At 41.4% G+C, this 27,962-nt stretch overlaps 1 protein-coding gene across 1 annotated transcript; it reads right to left on the bottom strand.

The window, feature by feature from the left end:
• Positions 1-102: 102 nt before the first annotated feature.
• LOC149448966 (extracellular calcium-sensing receptor-like) lies at positions 103-27,962 on the bottom strand. Its single transcript, XM_089694018.1, has 6 exons — positions 27,838-27,962; positions 24,362-24,653; positions 15,248-16,066; positions 8,754-8,981; positions 5,517-5,640; positions 103-1,010 (listed from the first exon to the last, which is right to left on the bottom strand). The coding sequence occupies exons 1-6, from the start codon at positions 27,960-27,962 to the stop codon at positions 103-105; spliced, it is 2,496 nt and encodes an 831-aa protein (XP_089550144.1).

The raw sequence follows: 27,962 nt of genomic DNA, 5'->3' as shown, positions 1-27,962 counted from the left end.
CTGGAGCAGGTGTTTTAGGTTTTATATATTTTTCAAAATTCTTTTACAGTCTGAGAAAAAGGATTACAGTGAGCTAAGGAAGCTTGACAGTCCATAACGGTTCTACTGTCTTCTGTCTTTTCTCATAAGATATTCTTTGCAGTTAACGTCAGGTCTGAACAAAATTATGAAACATTTAGGAAGAAACATACAGATGATCAGAGCCCAGCTGGAGGTCAAGATAGCAAAGATCTCCATTGCCACTGTGTATTTTCCTTGGGCACTATAGGATGCTGGGATATAAGATATCCATACACTGAGAAAGGCCAGCATGCTGAAGGTAATAAACTGGGCTTCATTGAAGCTGTCAGGGAGTCTCCGAGCCAGGAAGGCAACAACAAAACTAATGGTGGCCAGGAGAAATAGATAACCCAACATGGTCCAGAAGGCAACAGGAGAGCCCTCATTACATTCAATGATGATAAGCATAGGTTGGCTTTGAGTGTTGTATTGTGGAAAAGGTGGAGCCATAAATAACCAAGTAATGCAAAGTAGGAACTGTAGTAAGAAGCCTACTAAAATAATCATATAAGACACACGAGGACTGACCCATTTTTTTAGAGTGCTCCCCGGCCTTGTTGCCATAAAAGCAAATACGACCATAATGGTTTTGGCCAAAATACAAGAAATGCACAGAGTAAAAACCAAGCCAAATGCAACTTGACGTAGAAGGCATTTTTCTGGTTGAGGGTACCCAATAAAAGCCAAAGAACAAAGAAAACAAAGAGAAAGAGATGCCAGGAGAAGACAACTTAAAGAAAAGTTATTGGCTTTTACTATGGGAGTAGATCTGTTCCGTGTAAAAAGCCTCAAAATTAATTTAGGAATTATGGATGACACAACAGATATGGCTGCCAAAGTTGACCCTAATGGGTCATCGAAAGAGAGGAACTCAAGGTGTTTTTTAAGGCACTTGGATTTCTCCACATTTGGCCACTCACTCCATGGACACTTGAGGCAATCAAGAGAATCTGCAACATATAAGAAATAACTTACTGCATGACAATTTGGTTCCAAAACCTAAACTGTTACACATAATGGAATCTGAACTTGCATGAGAAGAGACGTGATATAAGGTGCTAACTGGGAAACCAAAAAAAGGATACGTACAGTATATATATACAGTATGTCTTCTGTCTGTAAGCATACTAGTTTATTCACATACTGCACATGTACATCAGAAAAAGTGAGGTGACTATGCAGGAAGTGGGAAGGGTAGGCTTTCTTTGTGAATCTGATTTTTTATTGTGCATTGAAAATATTTGTTGTTTTTTATAACTCTTCACAAACCAGAAAATGAAGACAATTCTCCTCTATATAAAATGTGTGTGAACACTCCACCCGGTTGTTGAGTTTGGGGTGTTTCCAGTGAATGACATGAAAGACATATCTTATCTCAGTATATTGTATACACTATATGAGCTTGTGGATATCTGAGCATCACACATACAGTTGTGTTCAAAATAATAGCAGTGTGTTGAAAAAAGTGAATAAAGCTCAAAATCCTTCTAATAGCTTTTATTTCCATCCACACAAATGCATTGGGAACACGACACATTCTATTCCAAATCAAAACATGATGAAAAATAGATCAAATTTGTGTTGTTCCTCTAAAAAAATTTAAGAAAAGTGAATATTAGACGGTTCAAAAAAATATCAGTGTTTGTATTCTTCTTTACAAACTCAAACATTCACTATATAAACTGAGAAATGTTTGAAGATTTTGCTTTCCTTTGAATGACTTCATGAATATTTGGTTGTAGTCGCACTGTTTCTGAGAACTGCTGTACATCTGTGTTGCATGGAGTCACCCAACTTCTGGCCCCTGTGATCAGGTATTCCAGCCCAGGATGATTGGACGACATTCCACAGTTCTTCTCTATTTCTTGGTTTTGCCTCAGAAACTGCATTTTTTATGTCAGCCCACAAGTTTTCTATTGGATTAAGATCCGGGGATTGGGCTGGCCACTCCATAACGTCAATCTTGTTGGTCTGGAACCAAGATGTTGCACGTTTACTGGTGTGTTTGGGGTTGTTGTCTTGTTGGAACACCCATTTCAAGGGCATTTCCTCTTCAGCATAAGGCAGCATGACCTCTTCAAGTATTCTGATGTCTTCAAACTGATCCATGATCCCTGGTATGCGATAAATAGGCCCAACACCGTAGTATGAGAAACATCCCCATATCATGATGCTTGCACCACCATGCTTCACAGTCTTCACAGTGTACTGTGGCTTGAATTCAGTGTTTGGGGGTCGTCTGACAAACTGTCTCCAGCCACTAGACCCAAAAAGAACAATCTTACCATCATCAGTCCACAAAATGTTGCGCCATTTCTCTTTAGGCCAGTCAATGTGCTCTTTGGCAAATTGTAACCTCTTCAGCACATGTCTTTTTTTCAACAGTGGGACTTTGCGGGGGCTTCTTGCAGATCGCTTGGCTTCACATAGGCGTCTTCTAATTGTAACAGTCCTCACAGGGAACGTCACACCTTCTTTCATCTTCCTGGAGCTGATTGTTGGCTGAGTCCGCGCCATTTTGGCTATTCTTCTATCCATTTGAATGGTAGTTTTTCGCTTTCTTCCACGTCTTTCAGGTTTTGGTTGCCATTTTAAAGCATTTGTGATCATTTTAGCTGAGCAGCCGATCATTTTCTGCACTTCTTTATATGTTTTCCCCTCTCCAATCAACTTTTTAATCAAGGTACGCTGTTCTTCTGAACAATGTCTGGAACGACCCATTTTTCTCAGAATTTCAGAGAGAAATGCTTTGTAACCAGCATGACCAACATTTGCTGCCTTCCTTCCTTAAATAAGGGCAATAATTGCCACCTGTTTTTCAAACAATGAATGACCTCACTAATAGAACTCCACACTGCTATTATTTTGAACATGCCCCTTTCAATGAGTGATTCAATGACACAGAATCAGCAGCATGCATGTCATGACTGTTGGGTCTGTTGGATTTCTATGACTCTACTACACCTGCTAGGAAATTATTTGCCATGTAGAAATATCATTTCTACCAAAAACAGTGATTGATCCGGTTAGTGATGTCTGACTGCTATTATTTTGAACACAACTGTATGTGGGCTTGTGGGACATCCTATTATAAAACCATGGGCATTTATTTGTAGTTGCCCCACACCCCTTCCTTCCTTTTTGGCTTTAACAACCTCCATTCTTCTGGGAAGGCTTGCCACAAGATTTTGGAGTCAAGGCTCTGTGCAGACCACTCAGCTTCCTCCACACTGGGGATGATTTGGTGGTTCATATTTGGTTTTTGGCCATTGCCAAATCTGGTCAATGATCTCACCACCATCCCTGCCCCTTCCCTTATATAGCTGATGACAGTTCAGGGAGCTATGACTACTGTTGGGATTGATCATGTCTGCAGGGTCATCTAGGTTTTTATTTATTTATTTTTTGGTGAGCTGGTAAGCTGCAGGCACATTGATTAACAATTAACTTATAATGAGGGACTTTTTGTTTTTCTTATTTTTTTAGTAAAGGACTCATTCACATTGGGGGAGGTACCTGGGAGCCATCTTATGTTTAAAGGGGGCTTCCAGATTCTGATATGCCCCCTTTCCTCACACCTTCAAAACCACTGGCCAGGGTTGTGGGTAAGGGGAAACAAAAAAGAGAAAAATTCCCAGCTCAACTTGCCAGCCAGCTTGCAAACAAGCCGAATTACCCTGTCTAGCAGTATGCGTTAAAAACAGGGGTTTAGTTAGCACACGTTTGCAAATACATGCGTAAGCTACAGAGCCACGTCACAGCACCCTGATATTCTGTAGTTCTAACTCTACAAATGTTGAAAGCCCCCATAGTAGAGGCACATGCATTTAATGGATAGAACAAGGGCAGGTGAACCTGAGGGAGCCCACCCCTCCTTAAAGGTTTCTACTATGGGGGCTCTCAACATTTGTAGAGTTAGGACTACAGAATACTGGGGTGCCTTGATGTGGCTCTGTAGCTTACACATGTATTTGCAAATGTGTGCTAACTAAACCCCTGTGTTTAATGCATACTGTTAGACAGGTTAATTTGGTTTGTTTGCAAGCTGGCTGGCAAGTTGAGCTGGGAATTGTTCTCTTTTTTTTTTTTTTTTTTGCTTGACATGCGTTGCCTGTCCATATGTTCCTAGCTGTGAAGTCCAGTTATAGATGGGCAGTGGCTATTTTTTGTATCGTGGGTAAGGAGCCCTTTTCCTCATCAACATGGGGACAAAATGCTTTGCAAGAGGAGGTCATCCTTGGTATAAAAAAAAGCCAAGAGGAATATGGAAGATGCATTTTTTTCTCTGTAAAACTTAATAAAGTAATCATACTTTGTGTGTGTTCAGTCCCATATGATCTGTCAGTGATCCTGTCTTATGTGCTGTATGGACGACAGGAAGGAGAGCCCAGAGAACACAACACAGCTCACCTCCTCAATGCTCTTTCCTCTCCACTTCTTCTAGCAAATGTAATGATTGTAGGAAGGGGGAGGTGGTATTTGCTAGGAGGAATGGGGGGAATATGTGCTAGTAGGGGAGAGGGAGAGAAGAGAGAGAGAATAGAGAGAGAAAGAGAGAAGAGAGGGAGAAAGAGAGATGGAGAGAGGGAAGAGAGAGATAGAGAGAGAAAGAGGGGGGGGGGAGAGAGGGGGGAGAGGGAGAGAGGGGGGGGGAGGGAGAGAGAGGGAGGGAGAGAGGGAGAGAGAGAGAGGGAGAAGAGAGAAGGAAGAGAGAGAGGGGGGAGGGAAGAGAGAGAGGGGGGGGGGGCAGGGAAGAGAGAGGGGGGAAGAGAGAGAGGGAGGAGAGAGAGAGAGAGAGGGGTGGGGGGAAGAGGATAGAGGGAAGAGAGAGAAGAGAGAGGGAAGAGATAGAGAAAAAGATGGAGAGAGAGAAGAGAGGGAAGAGAGAGGGAAGAGATAGAGAGAGAGAGAGGGGGGTACAGAGAGAAAAGAGAGGGAAGAGAGAGAGGGAGAGGGGGAAGCAAGAAAAAGAAAGAGAGAAAGAGGAGAGGGGGGGGAGAAGAGAGAAGGAAGAGAGAGGGGGGGGGAAGAGAGAGGGAGAGGTGGGGGAAGAGAGAGAGGGAAGAGAGAGAGAGTGAGGGAGAGAGAGAGGGAGGAGAGAGAGAGGGAGGAGAGAGAGAGGTGGGGGGAAGAGAGAGAGAGAGGGAGAGAGAAAGGAGAGAGAGGAAGAATCATATATATACTGTATACACACACACACACTCTCTCGCTCTCTCATTGGAGGGGGCACACAGTTTTTGTCACCTAAGGGCAGCACTGGGCCCAGTCACGGTGGACCAGAGAAGGTCCTTCCCCAACTGTTACCACAAGGCTGGAAGAACTCAGTTGTCTAAAATATCTTTGTATGCTGTAGTATTATAATAACCCTTCACTGGGAACACCTGAACTCACTTCCATACTTCCATACTTCCATGCACTGAAAACCTTCTGCGGCTTTACTTCCAATTTTAGCTCACCGGTTTGGTTGGAGATTTCTCCTTGTGGGCAGGGGACGCACTGGAAGCAACATGCAGACTGCCCACTTCTGACAGCTTTTCTGTATCCAGGTTGACAACTCTCACTGCATACTGACACGGGAACCTAGAAAATCAGTGGAGGAAAATTTCAGAGTTCTGGAAAGACTCATATCCCAAAAAAAGCAATTTGTATCTGCTCTGAAGTTTATAGGATATCTTGGTAGGTGCAAAACTCCAGGCAAACAGCTAAATACACACACAAAACACATGCAGTACATGTTTATTGTTTTACCTGCTAAGGGGTATGTAATTCTGTACAGCCAGGCTTGACATATATTTGAAATACTACCATTTTGGCCATATTCAATATATATTTATTTAAAAAATGATATATATATATATACTACAGTTGTGGCCAAAATTATTCAACCCCCACTGAAATTGAGTGTTTTGGCCAGTTTGACATTGCTTTTGATCATTCAGTCATCTTGCTTACATTTACATTAAAGAGGCACTTGTAGGTCAGACAAATATAACATAACAGTTATAATGAAATAACCACAAATGTCTTTTCTGTGCTCACAGCATTATCAGTTTTATTCAACCCCCAAGTGACATTCAATCTTAGTACTTAGTACAGCATCCTTTTACAGTTATAACAGCTTTTAAACGTGAAGCATAGCTTGACACAAGTGTCTTGCAGCGATCTACGGGTATCTTCGCCCATTCTTCATGGGCAAAGGCCTCCAGTTCAGTCACATTCTTAGGCTTGCGCACTGCAACTGCTTTCTTTAAGTCCCACCAGAGGTTCTCAATCGGATTTAAGTCTGGTGACTGCGATGGCCACTCCAAAATGTTCCAGCCTTTCCTCTGCAACCATGCTCTAGTGGACTTGGAGGTATGCTTGGGATCATTGTCCTGTTGAAAGGTCCAACGTCTCCCAAGCCTCAGGTGTGTGACGGACTGCATCACGTTTCCATCCAATATCTCCTGGTACTGAAGAGAATTCATGGTACCTTGCACACGCTGAAGCTTCCCTGTACCTGCAGAAGCAAAACAGCCCCAAAGCATGATTGACCCTCCACCATGCTTCACAGTAGGCAAGGTGTTCTTTTCATCATAGGCCTTGTTCTTCCTCCTCCAAACATAGCGTTGATCCATGGGCCCAAACAGTTCTAATTTTGTTTCATCAGTCCACAGAACACTATCCCACAACTTTTGTGGTTTGTCCACATGGCTTTTGGCATACTGCAGTCGACTCTTCTTATTCTTTGGAGACAGCAAGGGGGTACGCCTGGGAGTTCTGGCACGGAGGCCTTCATTACGCAGTGTGCGTCTTATTGTCTGGGCTGAAACTTCTGTACCCACATCTGACAAATCTTTTCTCAGTTCCTCAGCAGTCACACGGGGACTTCTCTCCACTCTACGCTTCAGGTAGCGCACAGCAGTCGAAGTCAGCATCTTCTTTCTGCCACGACCAGGTAGCGTTTCAACAGTGCCCTTTGCCTTGAATTTGCGAATGATGCTTCCTAAGGTGTCTCTTGGTATGTTTAACATCTTTGCAATCTTCTTATAGCCATTGCCCTTCCTGTGAAGAGAAATCACCTCTTCTCTTGTCTTCCTGGACCATTCTCTTGCCTTCACCATGTTTGTAACCACACCAGTAAATGTCTAGAAGGAGCTGAGTATCACAGTCATTTTAAAGCTGCCTAATTGGTGCTTATTATGCTTGATTGCTGCTCGGTGACATCCACAGGTGTTTTCAATACCTGATGGAAAGCACCTGTATGAACCTCTGTTCTTCAGAGTGGTAGTCTTTAAGGGGTTGAATAATTGTGGCAATGAAGAAACCACATAAGAACCATTTACTACTGTATTACATAAACAATTGATGTCATTTTAGTTGCATTTGGGTAGTTACAACGTCCTTGTAGGATTTGATTCTGAATACAATTCCAAATGTACACTATAGTCCCTAAACCCCTTTACAGCATTGGGGGTTGAATAATTTTGGCCACAACTGTATATGTTGAAATGCGTTTTAAATATGTTACACAATATATGACAAATATTTTTAAAAATATATACTTTTTAAATATATTCTTCAGATTTTTTATAATAAAGTAATTTTAAAATATATGTTTACAGATATTTGTAAATGCATTCCAAAAATGTAGATTAAATGTATTTTTAAAGATATACAGTATATTTGAAAATTTATTTTTTAAAAAATTTTTCCGATTTTTATTAATATATCAAAAACGCATATCAATATACAGTGTGTGTGTGTATATATATATATATATATATATATATATATATATATATATATTTATTTATTTATTTATTTTTTGACGGGAATCACTATGGGTGTGGGGCCCATGGAACACAGCGCACTTTGGAGAGGTGGGGAGACCCCTGTCTCAGCTCCCCATATCCGTATTATGTGTAAGTCACCCTCTGCCTGTTAGGGGTACAGGGTGAAATGTCCTAATATTGGGGTGGGGGGTTAAGGATTGTTTAATGTCATGTTGTTGCATCTCATTGTTCTATTGTGTGTCTTGCTTGGGAGCAGACTATTATGGGATGTATGTGTTTGTGTATTGGCTTGGTGGGGGGTGTCTCCAGCCACCCTCTCTTCTGATGGGACTGTCTGCTGGTGTGAAGTTTGAATACCTGTGTGTCTCTTGTTACTAAAGGTAGATTGCCCCACCCTGTGTCATTATGCAGGGAGGGGTATTTGTCCCCTGAGTGTATAAAAAGCTAGTTTGAGTTTCAAATAAAGAGTTCCATGTTTATACAGACTGGTGTTGTCTAGTCTTGTTTGGTCAGCGGTGGTGTCTGCGGTCAGTGTTTGGACGGGATGTGGTATTATAACGGAAGTACCCAAATGCAGTCGGGGTCCGGATTCGTTACGCACACACATATATATATATATATATATATATATATAAATATACTGTGTATATATATATATATATATATACACACATACACTGTGCATTTCAACATACAGTGTGTGCATATATTTATATATACAGTATTTATATATATATATATATATATATATATATATATTTTTTTTTTTTTTTTTTTTTTTATATATTGAATACGGCCACAATTGTAGTATTTTAAATATATGTCAAAATATTTGGGAAGAATATTTTTAAAATATATTTCAAAACATAATTTTCTTCCATGTGGGATGTACCTGGTGTTCACTTTGACCTTAGTTACCTCTTCGTCTTCTGTGGCCCACAACAAAAGGCTGGAGTTGATGGTGAAGACTTGACCAGAAGCAGCCGTGGTGTCATAACTGCCAACCTTGACCTGCCTTATAGTTCCTTCTGGGTTCATCTGCCAGTTCACAATGTCATAGATGGCTGGTGGGTCTCCATTCCTATCGAAGTAAAGCTCCCTCCCACCGCTCAAAGTGACCTTCACCCTCTTTATATAATACAATAGCTGTACAGTGAAGGATAAAAGAAAAATTGTAATTTGTATGATTGTGTCGTTTTTAAAACACAATTCTTGTATTCATACCGTGCCGTACACATACCCCTGTGCCAGCAGCATTGTTTCCCGTTTTATACCTAGGTACAACTAATCTGCAAGAATGTTATGGCCTCTTGGCCTTTAAAGTGTAAATCCAGTTCAATCCCTCGGTAAACTACATATCTGCTATGAAGAATTGACTGATTTCGAAATGTCCTTTCTCAGTTGAGTTCAATCTTTCTCAACCAGAGTTTTGAGGAGTTAATTGAATACTGGGCAGGCCGCTCAGCTCTACTATGCAGAAGAACCCGCTCCTCGGTCCTACCCGTTCCTCATTCCAGCAATGTCCTGCTTTCACCGGCCATCTTCTCTCCCTGGCACCGGCATCTTCTGTGTGGACACCCGGCTGTGACAGCTTGCGGCTTCTCAGCCGGGTGTACACTGCACATGTGCGAGAAGCGCTGCGCTTTGTGAATGGCCACCTGTAGTCTTCTGGGACCTGTCACATGTCCCACAAGACTATGGGGAGGGTAGGGGGGAGGACAACTCCACGGAAGTGGGAGCGGGTACCTGTCAAACTTGGGTACACCCCCCCGCTACACAAAGGTCCGCAGTCTATGGTCATCTCCTGTACTGTCTGCAGTCTCTGGTCATCTCCTGTACTATGTCTGCAGTCTCTGGTCATCTCCTGTACTATGTCCGCAGTCTCTGGTCATCTCCTGTACTGTGTCTGCAGTCTCTGGTCATCTCCTGTACTATGTCCGCAGTCTCTGGTCATCTCCTGTACTGTGTCCGCAGTCTCTGGTCATCTCCTGTACTATGTCCGCAGTCTCTGGTCATCTCCTGTACTATGTCCGCAGTCTCTGGTCATCTCCTGTACTGTGTCCGCAGTCTCTGGTCATCTCCTGTACTGTGTCTGCAGTCTCTGGTCATCTCCTGTACTATGTCCGCAGTCTCTGGTCATCTCCTGTACTGTGTCCGCAGTCTCTGGTCATTTCCTGTACTGTGTCCGCTGTCTCTGGTCATCCCCTGTACTATGTCCGCAGTCTCTGGTCATCCCCTGTACTGTGTCTGCAGTCTCTGGTCATTTCCTGTACTGTGTCCTCAGTCTCTGGTCATCTCCTGTACTGTGTCCGCAGTCTCTGTTCATCTCCTGTACTATGTCCGCAGTCTCTAGTCATCTCCTGTACTATGTCCGCAGTCTCTAGTCATCTCCTGTACTATGTCCGCAGTCTCTAGTCATCTCCTGTACTGTGTCCGCAGTCTCTGGTCATCTCCTGTACTATGTCCGCAGTCTCTAATCATCTCCTGTACTATGTTCGCAGTCCCTGATCATCTTCTGTACTATGTTTGCAGTCTCTAGTCATCTCTTGTACTGTGTCCGCAGTCTCTGGTCATCTCCTGTACTATATCCACAGTCTCTGGTCATCTCCTGTACTGTGTCCACAATCTCTGGTCATCTCTTGTACTATGTCTGCAGTCTCTGGTCATCCCCTGTTCTGTGTCCGCAGTCTCTGGTCATCTCCTGTACTATGTCCGCAGTCTCTAATCATCTCCTGTACTATGTCCGCAGTCCCTGGTCATCTTCTGTACTATGTTTGCAGTCTCTAGTCATCTCTTGTACTGTGTCCGCAGTCTCTGGTCATCTCCTGTACTATATCCGCAGTCTCTGGTCATCTCCTGTACTGTGTCCACAATCTCTGGTCATCTCTTGTACTATGTCTGCAGTCTCTGGTCATCCCCTGTACTGTGTCCGCAGTCTCTGGTCATCTCCTGTACTGTGTCTGCAGTCTCTGCTCATCTCCTGTACTATGTCCGCAGTCTCTGCTCATCTCCTGTACCGTGTCCGCAGTCTCTGGTCATCTCCTGTACTATGTCCACAATCTCTGGTCATCTCTTGTACTATGTCCGCAGTCTCTGGTCATCTCCTGTACTGTGTCTGCAGTCTCTGGTCATCTCCTGTACTATGTCCGCAGTCTCTGGTCATTTCCTGTACTATGTCCGCAGTCTCTGGTCATTTCCTGTACTATGTCTGCAGTCCATTGGTTTAGAATATTTTTTTTCTTGTTTTCCTCCTCTAAAATCTAGGTGCGTTTTAAGGAGCGAAAATACGGTACATTTTGGCAGGGGTTCCCTGAGACCTGAACATTAATTTAGGGCTTTTTCTGGGGTAAAAGGTTAAGAAATCCTTCATTATTTTCAGCTGCCATTCTGGCCTCCAGGAATCATATTGAACTCCTGCAGGTACATGACATAAGTTTGTGCATCCATTGAGAAGTGGATGTGCCTTAGAGAAGATCTCATCATTATTATTATTATTATACAGGATTTATATATATATTATTATTATACAGGATTTATATATTATTATTATACAGGATTTATATAGCGCCAACAGTTTGCTCAGCGCTGTACATTATAATGGGAGACAATACAGCAACAATACAGTTCAATACAAGAGGGATAGGAGAGCCCTGATCCTGGGAGCTTACAATCTAAGAGGGAGGCGGTGGCGGTACTAACTGTGGGGGATGGACTGGTAGGAGGAATAGAAGATTCCGTTATTAGCTGAAGGCAGGATAGGCTTCCCTGAAGAGACAGGTTTTCAGAGATCGCCTAAAAGTGTGCAGAGTCGGCGATAGTTTGATAGATTGGGGTAGAGAGTTCCAGATGGGGGAGACTCTGGAGAAGTCCTGGAGATGAGCATGGGAGGAGGAGACAAGGGAGGGGATCAGAAATGAATCCCCTATTGCAGGGAATACACGAAATGTGAGTCAGCCACATAAGGAAGAAGGCTGTAAAAGCAATCAGTGTAAAAAAAAAAAAAATCTTCATCACCCCCCACAAGTAGTACAGTGTCACCATGGTGACACTGTACTGCTAGGGTGTCAGTATGAAAAAAAAATAATAAATAAAAAATAATATAAAAACAATGTAAAAAAAAAGTTACAAAATTATAATTTTTGGTTATAAACTAATTTGGGTTATTTTTTTTTTTACTAAAAATATAATGGAATAAATTTGGGCCAAGATTTATGATGAAATACTATTTATTTGCAAAATTTTATAAGAAAAACACTTTTTTTCAAAAATTTTGGACTTTTTAATTTATACCTGGAAAATGAAAAGTCCCAGTTTGACTTGAAAACCCCTTGTACTTCTTTAACCACTTCCCGTCCGGCCGTTGTATATAAACAGCCGGACGGTGGCAGTGCAGGGGCGGATGGAAGATGGATGGAGAAGGGGAGGTAAGGTGCATTCTGTACACCAATGGGGTATGCAATACAGTGCATTCACGTTCCCATATTTACATCATTGGAATGTTTTCAAAATCAACAGCGGCTATAGAGTGTATTGAAATGGAAGGATCATTATTACCTGTAACTGACAAAGAAAAAAAAAAGCTTTGTGCAGAAAATTTTACAAACATTTTCATTTAAAGAATATGTACTGTACAGCCAGAATATTTTTAAAAAAAAGTTTTTATATAACCAAAACATTTTTGAAAGTTTTTAGGCTTTTTTAATTTTGTCCATGCCCTGTTGGGCAAATTTCACTTCACTTCCTTTCCCATCTTTTTCTGTTATGGTGATCAGTCTAGTATTGTGGCTCTCTACTTATCCTGGTGACAATTGTCACCAGGATAAGTAGAGAGGCAAAGCCCATCTAACTGGGAAATAGACCATAATAATAACTTGAGAGGGGTTCTAATTCAAAATGGCATCTTACAAAAGGACATTAAACCTAGAATTGTTTAGCAGTAACTACAAGAAAGAACACCATTAGGTATACTTCCTATACATTCGGAGTATTCAAGTGTACTAAATTAGAAAAATCTATCTACATGGTATATCCATCTGCACTACGTGGCTAATTATCGACAGCAGCCTTTCTCAACCAGGGTGCCCAGGCACCCTGGGGTGCCATCGGGCTTCTTCAGGGGTGCCATCGGGCTTCTTCAGGGGTGCCTTGGCAAATGCCCAAAGATTTTATACAAGCCAGCAGGTCTATCAATCCTGCCTTTTTAGTACACAAAGCCACAGGTTTTCATTGTGCACTTTTATGACCTTTTAGTCGCCGGCATCCTAACAAATAATGACATCATCAGTTGATAAGGAGGATGTCGAGTGCATGCCCATCATCCTTGCTTGGCCCTCCCCTGCCCCTCTCTGTCAGCACTGGGTTCACATTAGCAGACTGAGGGAGCAAAAATGAGAAACACACACTGGGATACTAGTCGGTACCAGTGTGCAAAGGTGTATTTGCTTTGGAAGAACAAATCACTTCTAAAGTTGGGTGTACTGGATGTGTGTAGAATAGTTTTTTACATTTTAGGCTGCGGTGCCTTGAGATTGTGCAGACTTTTGAAAGGTTCCTTGACTGAAAAAAAGTTGAGAAACGCTTATCTAAACTATATGGCCAAAATGCATGTGGACACCCCCCACAATTGTTAAACTCAGGTGTTTCCAGTGAAGGATACTATTAACCACCTCCCGTCTGGCTGTTGTATATAAACGGCCGGACGGTGGCAGTGCAGGGTTGGGTGGCTGTTTATAAACGGCTTCCCCGCCCCCTGCTTGTGCGCGCTTCCTGGGAGCGCTCAGCATCGCGATCCGGTGCACCTGTCGTCGGACAGGACCTCTGTACGAGGTCCCAATCATGTGATCACTGATTGGCCAATCAGTGATCACATGCAGAGTAGTAAGCAAGATGTCACTTGTGACATCATTGCTTACTACGTGTGAAATCTGTGAATGATCACAGAGGTCACATGGTACAGGGCTATTCACAACAGTTTTGTACCATGTGACAAGCTGTGACCAATCACAGCTCACTCAGTAGTTCTCAATGGCTGCAAGAATGCAGCTAGAGAGAAGGAGAAATGATTGCTTTTACACCCATAAAGGCTGTAAAAGCAATCAGTGTAAAAAAAAAAAAAATCTTCATCACCCCCCACAAGTAGTACAGTGTCACCATGGTGACACTGTACTGCTAGGGTGTCAGTATGTAAAAAAAAATAATAAATAAAAAATAATATAAAAACAATGTAAAAAAAAAGTTACAAAATTATAATTTTTGGTTATAAACTAATTTGGGTTATTTTTTTTTTTACTAAAAATATAATGGAATAAATTTGGGCCAAGATTTATGATGAAATACTATTTATTTGCAAAATTTTATAAGAAAAACACTTTTTTTCAAAAATTTTGGACTTTTTAATTTATACCTGGAAAATGAAAAGTCCCAGTTTGACTTGAAAACCCCTTGTACTTCTTTAACCACTTCCCGTCCGGCCGTTGTATATAAACAGCCGGACGGTGGCAGTGCAGGGGCGGCTTGCCGTTCATAAACGGTGCCCGCCATTTTGGATTGTGCACGCTCCCTGGGAGCCCTCAATCCTCTGGGCACAACGAAACACCAATCACTGTACAGGACCTCTGTGTGAAACCTCTGTAAAAAAAAGTTACAAAATTATAATTTTTGGTTATAAACTAATTTGGATAATTTTTTTGGGCCAAGATTTATGATGAAATACTATTTATTTGCAAAATTTTATAAGAAAAACACTTTTTTTTCAAAAATTTTGGACTTTTTAATTTATATACCAAAAAAAATAAAAATCCCAGTGGTGAATAAATACCACCAAAATAAAGCTTTATCTGTCTCAAAAAAAATGCTAAAACATTTATATGGGTACAGTGTTGCATGACCGCGCAATTGTCATTCAAAGTGTGATAGCACTGAAAGCAGAAAATTGGCCTGGACAAGAAGGGGTTAAAAATGTCCAGACTGGAAGTGGTTAATCTGACATTTTCTTTCATCTCTGGCTCTTTTCTGTTCAAGCATGGATGTACCCCTTGGCCAGCTCAGTAAAGACATAGTTTGATGAGTCTGGTGTGAAGTTGTCTGAACAGAACCCTAACCTCAACCCTACTGAACACCTTTGGGGTGAATCAGTTTGCCAATTGTGAGCCAGGTATTTGTGCTCCACATCTGTACCTGACCTCACAAATGCTCCTTTGGCTGATATGGCAAAAGTTCCTAGGGACACACTGCAAAAGTTTAAAAAAAAGTCTCCTCAAAATAGTGAAGGCTGTAATATCTGCAAAAGGGAGGCCAACTCTCTAATAATGCCTTTGGTTTTGGATTGTTCCACCAGCTCATATAACATAATGGTCAAGGTCCACATGCTTTTGGCCATTGGTGTATATACTAGAGTACTAATATGAGATTACCTGCCAGGAGGTAAAGCCGCGCATATTTGCACAACTTCCATGAGAAAATGGACCTCCTGCTTTGTGACAGTTTTGGAGATCCTGCAAAGCTTTAGCGACAACATGAACTGCAGTGTAGATATTGTAGGCCACCCGTAAATTGGAGACATCGTTGTAACTGTTCTTGACACTGTATAGACTCTCTTCTCCAGTGCAAAATTTTTCTTGGGTTAGCAAATTCGTACCATTCGGAAACTTGCAGCTGAAGGCTTCCTCCCAAAATGACTTCACCAAGTTTCCTCCCAAAGTCATGTTAGGATGGATCTTGTAAAGATATTCCCGAAAGCCTGGAATCCCCTCGCTGTAAAATGTTAAACCAACCGTTCCAACAAGGAGATGAGCAAAGGCTCCCATATACTGTAAAGTAGTTGTGGACCACCCTTCACTGGCAACAAATGCTTTTCCTGTGATGTTCTGCTTTGTCATTTCATCAAGAATTGGCAGCAAATCAAGGCCAGCAGCAAAGACAACAATTATTCTGGCCACTGACTCTTTTATGACTTTAACAATTTGTGGAGCATTGCGATCTTTCCTGCTGTTCAAAATATTCTCGGTGAAGGCCACACAGGCTCCAGCCTTGGTTATCTCCTGTTTGACCAGCTGAATTCCTTGTTGTCCATAGTCATTGTCCACAGCCAAAAGACCAATCCATATCCATCGGAAATGCAAAATTAGCTTGGCCAAGCCCTTGGACTGAATTGCATCACTTGGAACAGTTCGAAAGAAGGAAGGGAATTTCTTACGGTCACTCAAGAGGGAGCTTGTGGCATAATGACTGACCTGTTTAAGAAAAGTAAAGAATGTCTAGAGACGTGCATTCCTTCTTCATGTGCTTCAGTTTGCATTAAAGAATCTGTAAACCCATCATTTCGTATTCCTGATATGTGCCTGCTGTACCATGTACTTGTTTGTATTTTTCTAAGGACTTGTCAAATGAGTCAGTGTCTTTTTTTCTAGGTTACATCTTTTTTTTGTAATTGAGTAGGGTGTACTATGTTCCCCCATACTCATTATTTAAAGAGGGGAGTGGTATCGGGGGGGGGGAGGGGCTTATTACTAAATATTTAATATGTTCCATATTATGATATACCTCCTATCATTTAAAAATAACTGTTGTAGCTGAAATGGAGGAACTAATTTCCATAGCAGGGGCGGACTGACCATTTGGAAACTTGGGCACTGCCCGAGGGCCTGGGGTCAATAAGGGGCCACATGAGATGGCCCTGGTACCTGTTTCATAGGCTTTTTTGAGTTTGGGCAAGGACACAGGGGCCCCATGATCCTTTATTGCCCGGGGGCCCCATGAGTTGTCAGTCCGCCCCTGTTCCATAGCTAAGGATTCTCCTTCTAAATTCACGAAAACCTGGGCCTGCTGGAGATATTTCCAAACAACTGCAGAATTCCAACGGATAGTGTTGCCCACCCCTCGTCCAGACAATGATAGTACCACCCCTTCCTAAATTGCAAAAATCTATAGCATGAACCACACATGACATGCAGGCAATGCTGAGCTGGGTGAGGCTATTATATGCCCCCCCTCTTTTTTCTTTTTCTTTTTTATATTGTATCCTATGGAAGGACCTTGATGTCAATGGCAGATCCACTTCTTTGCCAAATCTTGGCCTACCCCCCCTTTTTTTTTTTTCTTCTCATGTTTCCCGCTCCTCTTTTCTGTTCTCTGACTTCTATCTCCCGATTATCGGTCTAGCTATATGCAAGGAGGATTACATTGGCCATAGTGCAAATAGTACCTTGTGATTGCCCCCTGGACATTGATACCAGCGATATCAAGAAACTGCAGTTTCCAGAATCGGGGGGCCCTCATGCCATTCTTTATCCATTACTTCCTGTAGCGACTCCAAACTGTTATCGTTACTTGTGTTGCTCAGCTTGTATGCAAACTCTCGCTACTTAACAAATAGAAAACTGTATATTTGATTTTGTGACTCTACTCATTGGATCTAATGTGATTACTCTTGAATTGTACCTTTTTGATGTCTAATCCTATTTGATTCTGTATTGACAAATTTATTTCAATAAAACTTGTTTGGAATAAAAATAAATAAATAAATAAATAAATGTTACTGGCCGAATGGAATTGAAAAAAAAAAAATGTGTTGCATTGGTACATGTTCCCCGGGGCAGTGCCCACCCCACTATGCTATTTTTTGACACCCCTGTAATGGAACCGGAACCCAGACCGCACTGAGTTTTTCCGTTATACCACAGCTTCCCCTGTCCGAACACCATCTACAGACCACACCCTTGAAATCCCTCAGGAAATAGACAGCACCCAGCTCTTCTTAATACACGAAGCCAACTCTTTTTATTTTAACACAAAACACAGGATATATACAGAGGGCGGGGAAACACAACCAAGAAAAGGAAATACATCATCACCCCTCCCCATCCCACCAAGACACAGAACAATGGGATGAAGCACATGGCAAAGAACATTGACCAACCCTCACACCAATACACAAACAGTACATCCCATAATAGTTGGCTGGACAGGAAGACACAGCACAATGGGGGGTAGCACATGGCAAACAGACAATGCACAGCCATGTGGCCTAGACAAAGGAACGCACACTATACACAAGACTCAGACATTCACATACACACCCTGTACCCCTAAAACAGGCACATGGTGCCTTAAACATAATGATTTGGGGAGATGATACAGAGGTCCCCCCACCCCCAAAAGTCACTCCCGTCACAACCCCGTTGCCTATTACTTAAAAAAAAATCAGCATTTTAATTTGACAGATTTGGTTTCAGTAGGGTTTGGGTTGGGCATCCACATTTTTTTGAAGTCTACCAAAGCCTACTCAAACCCAACTCAGGGCAGTTTGAGTCATCCCTACTGCTAGCACGTGCTACCATAATTGGGTACAGTGTTTTAAGAGACTGTTACATAGTTCCTATTAAAAGCTGTTTGGTGGCTTGCTTGATGTAAAAACAAATTGGTGTTTTCACCAAAAAGCGGTGGTTTTACCCTACTAAGACATTTTTCCATTGTTGTTGATAGACCTATCCTTGTGGGTCAGGAGATGTACTGTTACCTAATGCTGATTCAGTAGTCATAACACGTTGACCATGCCCTACAAACACATTGAATCGTTTTCCTCAATTTGTACCCCAGAAAAAGATGATAGCATAATGCCTTTTCCACAGGTAATGGAATAAAAAGTATCCTGAACATGTTTGTAGAGAATCCAATTAAAACACGGTATGGTGCAGGTATTGCAGAGATGGACTGCGACATGGAAAGCCTTGACATATGTTTTTAATGTTACAGTTTTTACATAGCTAAAACTTTTGGATGTGTGTGGGGAACCCTTGTCAGATTTCTATTGCTGCCTGTGTCTTCGTTTTCAAGAATCGTCCTACTAGTTCTGGTGACTATTGTGACTGAGATGAAAAGTGATAGGAAATCCAAAATGTTACAGTTGTCACCAGAACAAAAATGGGATTCTCCCAATGGGGACAACTGTTTTAATGACAATTGGCCCAAAAGGGTAGTTTCTCTTTTTCTCTCCAACAGGATATAGAGAGCATAAAAAAAAGGGAACTGTTTTAAGCAATCCAAACTATATCCAAAACTCTATGCAAAAAAAAAAAATCACTTATACATACACTATAATAAAAAAAAAGGGAACTGTGTTTAACAATCCCAGCTATATACAAAACTCTATGCAAAAAAAAAAAAAAAAATCACTTATACATACACTATAATAAAAAAAAAGGGAACTGTTTTGAACAATCCAAACTACCGTATTTTTCGCTCCATAAGACGCACTTTTTTCCCCCAAAAAAAGGGGGGAAAATGTCAGTGCGTCTTATGGAGCGAATATAGAGCGGCCGGTCCGGTATTTCCACCGCCGCCGTGTCAGAATACCGGGCCGGCCGCTCAGCTCTGCAGTGGGACCTTATGGAGAGGACTGCTGACCTTTGGGGAGGTGGGGAGCGGGTACCTGAATTGGACAGGTACCCGCTCTTACTTCTTTGTTCTTTGATCTTACCTGTTCCTCTATCCAGCGGCGTGCTGTCTTCCCGGCTTCTGTAGCATGACAGCCGGGTACCAAGTGCGCATGCGCAAGAAGCGGTGCTTTTTGTGAATGGTAAGGCGGTACCTGGGACACATGACCAATCCCAGAAGCCGCCGGACCAATCACAAAGCGCAAGTGCTTCTCGCTCATGCGCACTGGGCATCCGGCTGTCATGCCGAGCGCCATTACAGAAGCCGGGAAGACAGCGCGCGGCTGGATCGAGGAACAGGTAAGATCAAACAAAAACTCTGCGGAAGTAAGAGCGGGTACCTGTCAAATTCAGGTACCCGCTCCCCACCTCCCCAAAGGTCATCAGTCATCTGTGCTGTCCGCAGTCTCTGGTCATCCCTGTGCTGTCCGCAGTCTCTGGTCATCCCTGTGCTGTCCGCAGTCTCTGGTCATCCCTGTGCTGTCCGCAGTCTCTGGTCATCTCCTGTACTATGTCTGCAGTCCATTAGTTCAGAATTTTTTTTTCCCTGTTTTCTGCCTCTAATACCTAGGTGCATCTTATGGTCAGGTGCGTCTTATGGAGCGAAAAATACGGTATATCCAAAACTCTATGCAAAAAAAAAAATCACCTATACATACAAAATAATTAAAAAAAGGGAACTGTTTTAAACAATCCCAACTATATCCAAAACTCTATGTAAAAAAAAAATCACCTATACATACATTATAATAAAAAGGGGAACTGTTGTAAACAATCCCAACTATATCCAAAACGCTATGCAAAAAAAAAAAAAATCACCTATACACACACTATAATAAAAAAAAAGGGAACTGTTTTGAACAATCCCAAATATATCCAAAACTCTATGCTAAAAAAAAAAAAAATCACCTATACATACACTATAATAATAAAAAGGGAACTGTTTTAACCATTAGCCGCCCGGCCAATGGCCGTTTGGCGGCTTCAGATGTGCCTCTTCATTCCGGGTGCACACCATTTGGCGTGCTCCCGCACATGCGCTGTTTGCGGTAATGCAGAGCGGCGCAGCAGCGGGATCTGTCACGGGCCGTGCACCTCGGACACGGCCGATGACAGATCCGAGTACCGGCTCCCGTTGCTGGTACCATGTGACCTGCTGTGACCAATCACAGCAGGTCACATGACAGTTGTATACAATGGATGGCTTCATTCATGATGCCATCCATTGTATACTAGTGCCTAGCTGTGAATGGTCACAGCTAATCACATGCACATGTCATGTGATTAGCTGTGACCAAATCACAGCTAAGCACAAAAAAAAAAAAGCTGAATGAATCGATTTCATTCAGGTAAATGCTTGCTTATAGCAAAGTAATTCTTTGCTATAAGCAAATTGTGTAAAAAAAAAAAAATACTGATCACTTCCCCAAAGTAGTACTATGGTAACATTGTACTACTTTGGTCATAGTAAAATATGAAAAAAAAATCTTAAAAAAAATAAAAAAAAATGTAATAAAAAATTAAATATAATAAAAAAATTAAAAAAAATTAAAAAATATATATTTTTTTTTTTTTCATACTGTCACCAGTCAGTGTCCCTGTTAACCACCATGCCAGTTATATGATGACGCTGTACTGCACTGGTGACAGTATGTAAAAAAAAAAATAGTGAAAATAATTTTTTTAATTTTTTCATTTTCCGAAAAATTATGACATAAAAATACAACTTCAAAAAACTTGCCATGCCTCTTATGAAGTACGTCGGACTGTCTACTCTGCAAAAAGGGGTCATTTGGGGGATATCTGTACTGTCCTGACATTTGGGGGATATCTGTACTGTCCTGACATTTGGGGGATATCTGTACTGTCCTGACATTTGGGGGATATCTGTACTGTCCTGACATTCTTGGACCTCAAGAAATTAGATTGGCTGTCAGTACTTCAGGATTGATCAATATTCAGATCTATACCATAGTTTGTGAACTTTATAACTTTCCTACAAACTAAATAATACATCCTAATTTGGGTTATTTTCACCAAAGACATGTAGCAGAATACATCTCGGCCTAAATTTATGAAGAACAATTATTTATTTGTAAACTTTTATAACAGAAACAAAGAAAAATGTGTTTTTTTTTCAAACTTTTTGGTCTTTTTTTGTTAATTTAGCAAAAAATAAAAACCCCAGCGGTGATTAAATACCACCAAAAGAAAGCTCTAGTTGTGTGAAGAAAATGATAAAATTTTAGTTTGGGTACAGTGTTGTATGACCGCGCAATTGTCATTCAAAGTGTGAGAGCGCTGAAACGTGAAAAATGGCCTGGGCAGGAAGGTGTAAAATTGCACGGTATGGAAGAGGTTAAACAATCCCAACTATATCCAAAACTCTATTAAAAAAAAAAAATCACCTATACATACTCTATAATAAAAATGATAGTTATTGTTGTGTATTATGATTGTTTTAATGCTTTGCCTTTCTCTGCTTATTTCATACAGCAAAAAAGCAATATTTAAACAAATTTTATGGATCAGACTGAAATAAGGTTGGTTTCTATGGTCAACTCCATTCTGAATATTACTTTTGTTTATTGCAAATTTATCCTGAGCAAAATTTGGGAGAGACAGAGAATGGCAATGGATCTAAGTGTAGATTTATCTCACATTTATAAAATGTATTACAACATTCAAAGGGCTGTGGTTGGGAGCTCACAAACCCAATAAAGACTCCTTGGGCAGACTTTTTGGGTGCAATCCAAGGGGAATGGAAAAAACAGGAGCACCAGACCAGGGGCCCCCCCAGGCAAAGGGGATCATGGGGCCCCTGTGTCCTTGCCCAAACTCAAAAAAGCCTAAGAAAAAGGTACCAGGGGCATCTCATGGGGCCCCCTACTGACCCCGGGCCCTCGGGCAGTTCCCGAGTTTCCAAATGGTCAGTCCGCCCCTGCACCAGACCAAATACTGCGAGACTACAAGGAGCTCATGTTATTATAAAACATCTAAGGCACAAGACAACATGTTTCAGGACTCTTAAGGGCTCCCATCAGCAGGGCATAAGGAACATAAATAAGTACAATAAATTTTAATCTAGTAATAAAAAGTATTGATTCAATATAGTAAACATATTTATTATACTTATTAGAGTTCATTTAGTTCTGATGAAGGGCTCCCTTAGAACTTTCAAAATTTTTAAAAACTTTTAGGCTCCATGTACACTGCAGCTGATAAACGGACGTTCAGGAGCTTTTCTGCGTTTTTTTTTTCAGAAGCTCCTGAACCCTCCCTAATGTTTCCTATGTGTCCATGTACACATCTTCGTTTACAGGCAGTTGAGTTTACAGTCGTTTTTTTGAACGCACCAAACTTGCGTTCAGGAGTAGATTTTATCAATGTTTTAAACACCAAACGCTTGCAAATGCGTGTAAACGTGGCTAAACGCGGCTAAACGTGTTTATAAGCGCTTGGAAATTTTTTTTTAAGTCTTTCATTTCCAGATGCTGTCCAGAGCCTTTTTTCATTATGAAAAATGCATGCAAAGCGTTTCCCCGGTACGCCATACTTTGAGGTTTTGCATGAAAGAAAATATGTTAGACACGGCTGCAATAATTTCTGCACAGAAATGAGCCGGAACATCCAAACACCACAAAAAAAAAAAACTAATCTCAACACATATCGCTCTCTCTGCTTCTGCTCTCTCTCTTTCTCTCAAAATGTCTGAAATTGTTAATTTTTTACTGTTTTTCAGTGCATTCTGGGCATTTTGGAAGGTCTCCTGAGGTTATCTGTAGCCTCCCTAGCGGTCTGATTATGTCAGTATTTCTGTGCTCAAAGCGGTACTTTTTTTGCATGGAAATATGTCATTTTTTTATTGTAGGCTGTAATTTTTAGGAATAACTCACTGAAATCTGTCCGAACAAGAGTCTAGTAAACATCCCGGGGATGATAAAATTTGAAACACAAAATCATAAATTAAAATTTAATAAATAATCATAAAAAATAATAATATAATAATAAATTTAATTCAATAATATAATCGAACCAAAAACACTGAAATGTGAAATAAAGCGCCAAGTTCGCAGATCGCTGAGCTCAGTCGCAGAATCGTTTTCAGTGTCTGATGAGGAATTTCCCCCACGAATCATTATCACTCAATTCTGCAAGTGGTTCTGATTTACTATCGCTGTTCTCTAGCCGGTCTAAACCGCTTTTGGGACGCTTTTTGGACGCCATGGACGTTTCCCAGTTTCCAGGCAGAAAGAACACTAAAAAGCAGGCAGGGCGCCGGACAAAGCACTCGGGACAAAATGTATGTGAAATGGTTTGATACAGTAATGGAATACTATCAGATTTTAGTGTATTGAGTGAATGTCACTTTTTGACATTTTTAAATTTCCCGCCGGTTCCGTCCCCCGTACGTCCCGACGTCGCAGGGAACGGAACCCGGAAGACAGATGCCGGCATTGCCCGGAGGACATTGCCGGGGACACTGCAGGGGGGACATCGCGGGAGCGCAGGACAAGGTAAGTGAAGAAGAGATCCCGGAGCAACGCTGCAGTGTATTCCCGAGTGTAGCTCGGGGGGGTTACCGCTTGTGGTGCTGAAACTTTACCCCGAGCTACACTCGGGAATACTGCCAGGGAGGTTAAAAAACGCTTCTAAATGCAAATGCGCGCAAACGCAGCTGAACAGACATTTTTTAACCTATGTATTCCAGTAGTCAGTTTCCATCATTCAGAAGTGTCCTGTGTACATGGAGCCTTAAAGTTTTATGACAAAATAAACTTGTTTTTTGTCTCTCAACGTTTTGACCGGCTCTCCTGGTGTTTCTACACCCCTGAGCAATATTGGAGACTAGCATTGGTGACCGCCTCCCGTGAATTTTATCTGCAGTACTTCATTGACTGGACACCAGGCGTGCAGATTACATAGTCAGGTAAATGTCACAACTTGAAATGTTCTGGCTCGGGGACTCGAGTATAATGAGGCGAAAACCTCATAACCAGGCAAGGCTGGGTCAACAAAGCTGTACAAATTTGGATTCTCTTTGTAGGCTTTTCTTTACCCGATCACAACTTTTTACAGAAGACAATGTGTTACCTGAGGGTAGCGATAGAGCCCCAGAATATTGGCAACAACTATGGAGTGGGTGGAGGAAGCTGAGCCAATAAAAGCACTGAGAGGAGCATTGTGTAGACATTGATAATTGGGGATGGCCACGTTGTGTCCTGTTAGTACTTGTAAAGTTGCGGCTGTGTTCACAGGTATCACCCCACAAGTGTCATACCACTGGAGCCCCAAGGTAATATTGGGTAGAAGGTCCTCATTTCTGTTTATCTCTTCTACAGCAAATAATAGGGCTTGAAGCTGCTGGAAGTAGCCAAAGTGAAGCCTTGTGGAAAGAAAAGAAAATGTCAATATATGTAGAAACATTTATGAAGGGGTAATGGCTGTTTACGGATAGGTGTATATCACAGAGAAAAGGGGTGGGGAGCAGGGGAGGACTGACCATTTGGGAACTCGGGCACTGCCCGAGGGCCCTGGGTCAGTAGGGGGCCCCATGAGATGCCACTGGTACCTTTTTCATAGGCTTTTTTGGGTATGGGTGAGGACACAGGGGCCCCATGATCCCCTATTGCCCGGGGGCCCCATGAGTTGTCAGTCCACCCCTGATGGAGAGAGAAGCGCCAAGCCGCCAATAGTGTAGCAAATTGTATTGAATAAAAAAGGGTATAAAGTTCAATAATTATGCACTCACAAACATCTCTGGTAATGAGCATTGGAACAAGCTCCAAATGGAGACATCAGTCCAGAGTCCAGTGCCACTGTCAGGAGCACGCTCTGATTGGTCACAGCACCCTGGACGTTTGACAGCTCCTTGGAGAGCTCTCCAACAGATCTGGTCTCCAGCTCGGGCTCCCCGGGTGGCTTACTTGGATTCCTGCTTTGGCATCACAGTGCTCCTTATACTACACTATTTCCACACTATTGGCGCCTTTCTCCCCATCCCTTTATTTCTTTTGCAACACTTGGGTTCCCAGCCCACTCAGAAAGCAGCCTTCACCAGCCAAGGTCTACCTAACCTTGGCTTGGTATCAAGAGATCCCCGAACTTTCCACTTCTTAATAAGTGATTTAGCAGTACTGATTGGCATATTCAAGGCTTTGGACATCTTTTTATGACCTTTTCCATCTTTATAAAGTTCCATTACCTTGTTACGCAGGACGTTTGACAGTTCTTTTCTGCTCCCCATGGCTCAGTATCTAGCCTAGTCAGTGCTTCCACGTAAGAGCTAACAAACTCATTGGCTATTTATACACTGACACTAATTGCAATTTAAAAAGCCACAGATGTGGGACATTAACCTCTAATTGGCATTGTAACCCGTGTGTGTCACCTTGTGTGTCTGTACCAAGGCCAAACATTCCAGGGGAGGGAAACTTTTGATCCAGGGGGTGGAGACTTCTGATCCGGGCCATTTGGGTGATTTCTGTTATCATTATGATTTAAAAAGGAGCCAAACAACTATTTGATAATAAATGGCTTCATATGATCATCATCCTTCAATAAAAGAGCATTTGTTGGAAACATCAATGCCAAAATCCCACAATTTCTGCCAGGGTGTGCACACTGTTGAGCAGAACTGTATACTGTATATGTGTGTATATATATATATATATATATATATATATATATATATATATATATATGCATGTACATATATATATATATATATATATATATATATATATATAATTTGTTTTACATATATACATATATATATGTATGTATATACACACACACACACATATATATATATTTATACACACATATATATATATATATATATATATATACATATATATATATATATAGTATATGTGTGTGTGTGTATATACATACATATATATGTGTATATATGTAAAAAAAAAAATATATATATATATATATATGCATGTGTATGTGCACATATATATATATATATATATATATATATTTTATTTTATTTTTTTACATATATATGTATGTATATACACACACACACACATATACTGTATATATATATATATATGTGTCTATAAATATATATTTATGTGTGTGTGTAATATATATATATATTATATTTTTTAATGTGTATATTTTAAATGTATATACCATTACACACAAATTGTTGATGGTTTTATTACCTATATGCAGTTTTGTAGATCCACATGCTTATTGTAAGTCCCCCCCATTCACTATCCAATCAAGATTTCATAAGGGTGCGTGAGATCTAGCAAGTGCAGCGCAGTATTGGTGTTTTTTCTTGCATTGTTATATGTATATATCATGTAGCAAGGAGTTTCTCATGACATCAACATGCGTAGGGGATATATGTAATGTTCATTGTTACATTGTTGAAAAATGAAAATTAATATAAACCTTTCAAACAAAAATATAAGAATCCATTAATACTTGTGTATCAGATATACAGTAGGTGGCAGAATTGACAGAAAGAACCCCAATTCCATTGTGCCAGTATTACCTATGATCCGATCTTAGGATGTTGTTTCACAGGAACAAACAGCCAACATTTTTTATGTTAATTTAGATAAAAAAAAGACTCTATAAAGATGCCAACCTGGAACACTAAGCAGATGAAGAGTTGGTTGTGGCCAGCTCAGTGGATTGCTGTAGGAAAGTCCTGGATCCTTTCTTGGATACACAGAATATAACTGGATATAACATTTATAGGTAAAGTTGATCCAGGGAATATCCGATTGCCTCTCGGGGGATCAGGAAGGAATTTTTTCCCTGAAGGAGCAAATTGGATCACGCTTTGCTGGGTATATTTTGCCTTCTTCTGGATCAACTGTCGGTATAGGATTATAACTTTTTTTTTTCTATGGTTGAACTGGATGGATTTTTGCCTTTTTTCAGCCAGACGAACTATGGAACTATGTAACTATGAACTGTTATCGCCACAGCAAAAAGGTCACTGAGTTATCAATATATTATTGATATTAGACCTAAAACCCAACTGTATCCAGAAGGTGTTTGCAGAAGAAAGGGCCCAGGTAAAACAGCATGGACCAGGGGCGGACTGACCATTGGGGAACCTGGACACTGCTCGAGGGCCCGGGGTCAGTAGGGGGCCCCATGAGATGCCTCTGGTACCTTTCATAGGCTTTTTTGGGTGTGGTTTGAGTGTGGGCAAGGATACAGGGGCCCCATGATCCCCTATTGCCCGGGGGCCCCATGAGTTGTCAGTCCGCCCCTGGCATGGACCAATATCTCAAAACACCAGCCATTTGCTAAAGAATTCCCAGTTCTTCCATAGATCTAGTGCCCAGTAGAGCTGGAATGTGGTGGAAGTTTACGTGCAAGTTGGAGACTTTCTGCCCAAATGACCTCGTATGGGAGGCTTAGATGGCCAACCAAAGACTATTTCACCCTTCAACTGCAAGAATAATGCATACAAATGTTGGCAGTCTTGGTACATTTGTCCCACCTCCATTTAAAGGATGCAAGCCGGTGTACTGGGGGAGGGGGTCATACTTTATGCAATAATTACATTGGCCTGAAGTGCCACTTACAGTGTGCAGGTCGGAGGAGGAGGTCTTGAAGTGAATGAAAGATACTGGTAGACATCAGCAACACGAACTGGTAACCCGGCCCCCAAAGTGACATCTCCTGGGAGTACGATGCCGTTAAGCCCCAT

The sequence above is a fragment of the Staurois parvus genome, unplaced genomic scaffold (assembly GCF_062004578.1).
Source record: "Staurois parvus isolate SC_StPar_1 unplaced genomic scaffold, SC_StPar_1.0 ptg000647l, whole genome shotgun sequence".
In the NCBI taxonomy this organism is placed as follows: domain Eukaryota; kingdom Metazoa; phylum Chordata; class Amphibia; order Anura; family Ranidae; genus Staurois; species Staurois parvus.
Note: the sequence above shows the minus strand (reverse complement) of the source record. Positions and strands in the feature narration are given on the sequence as shown.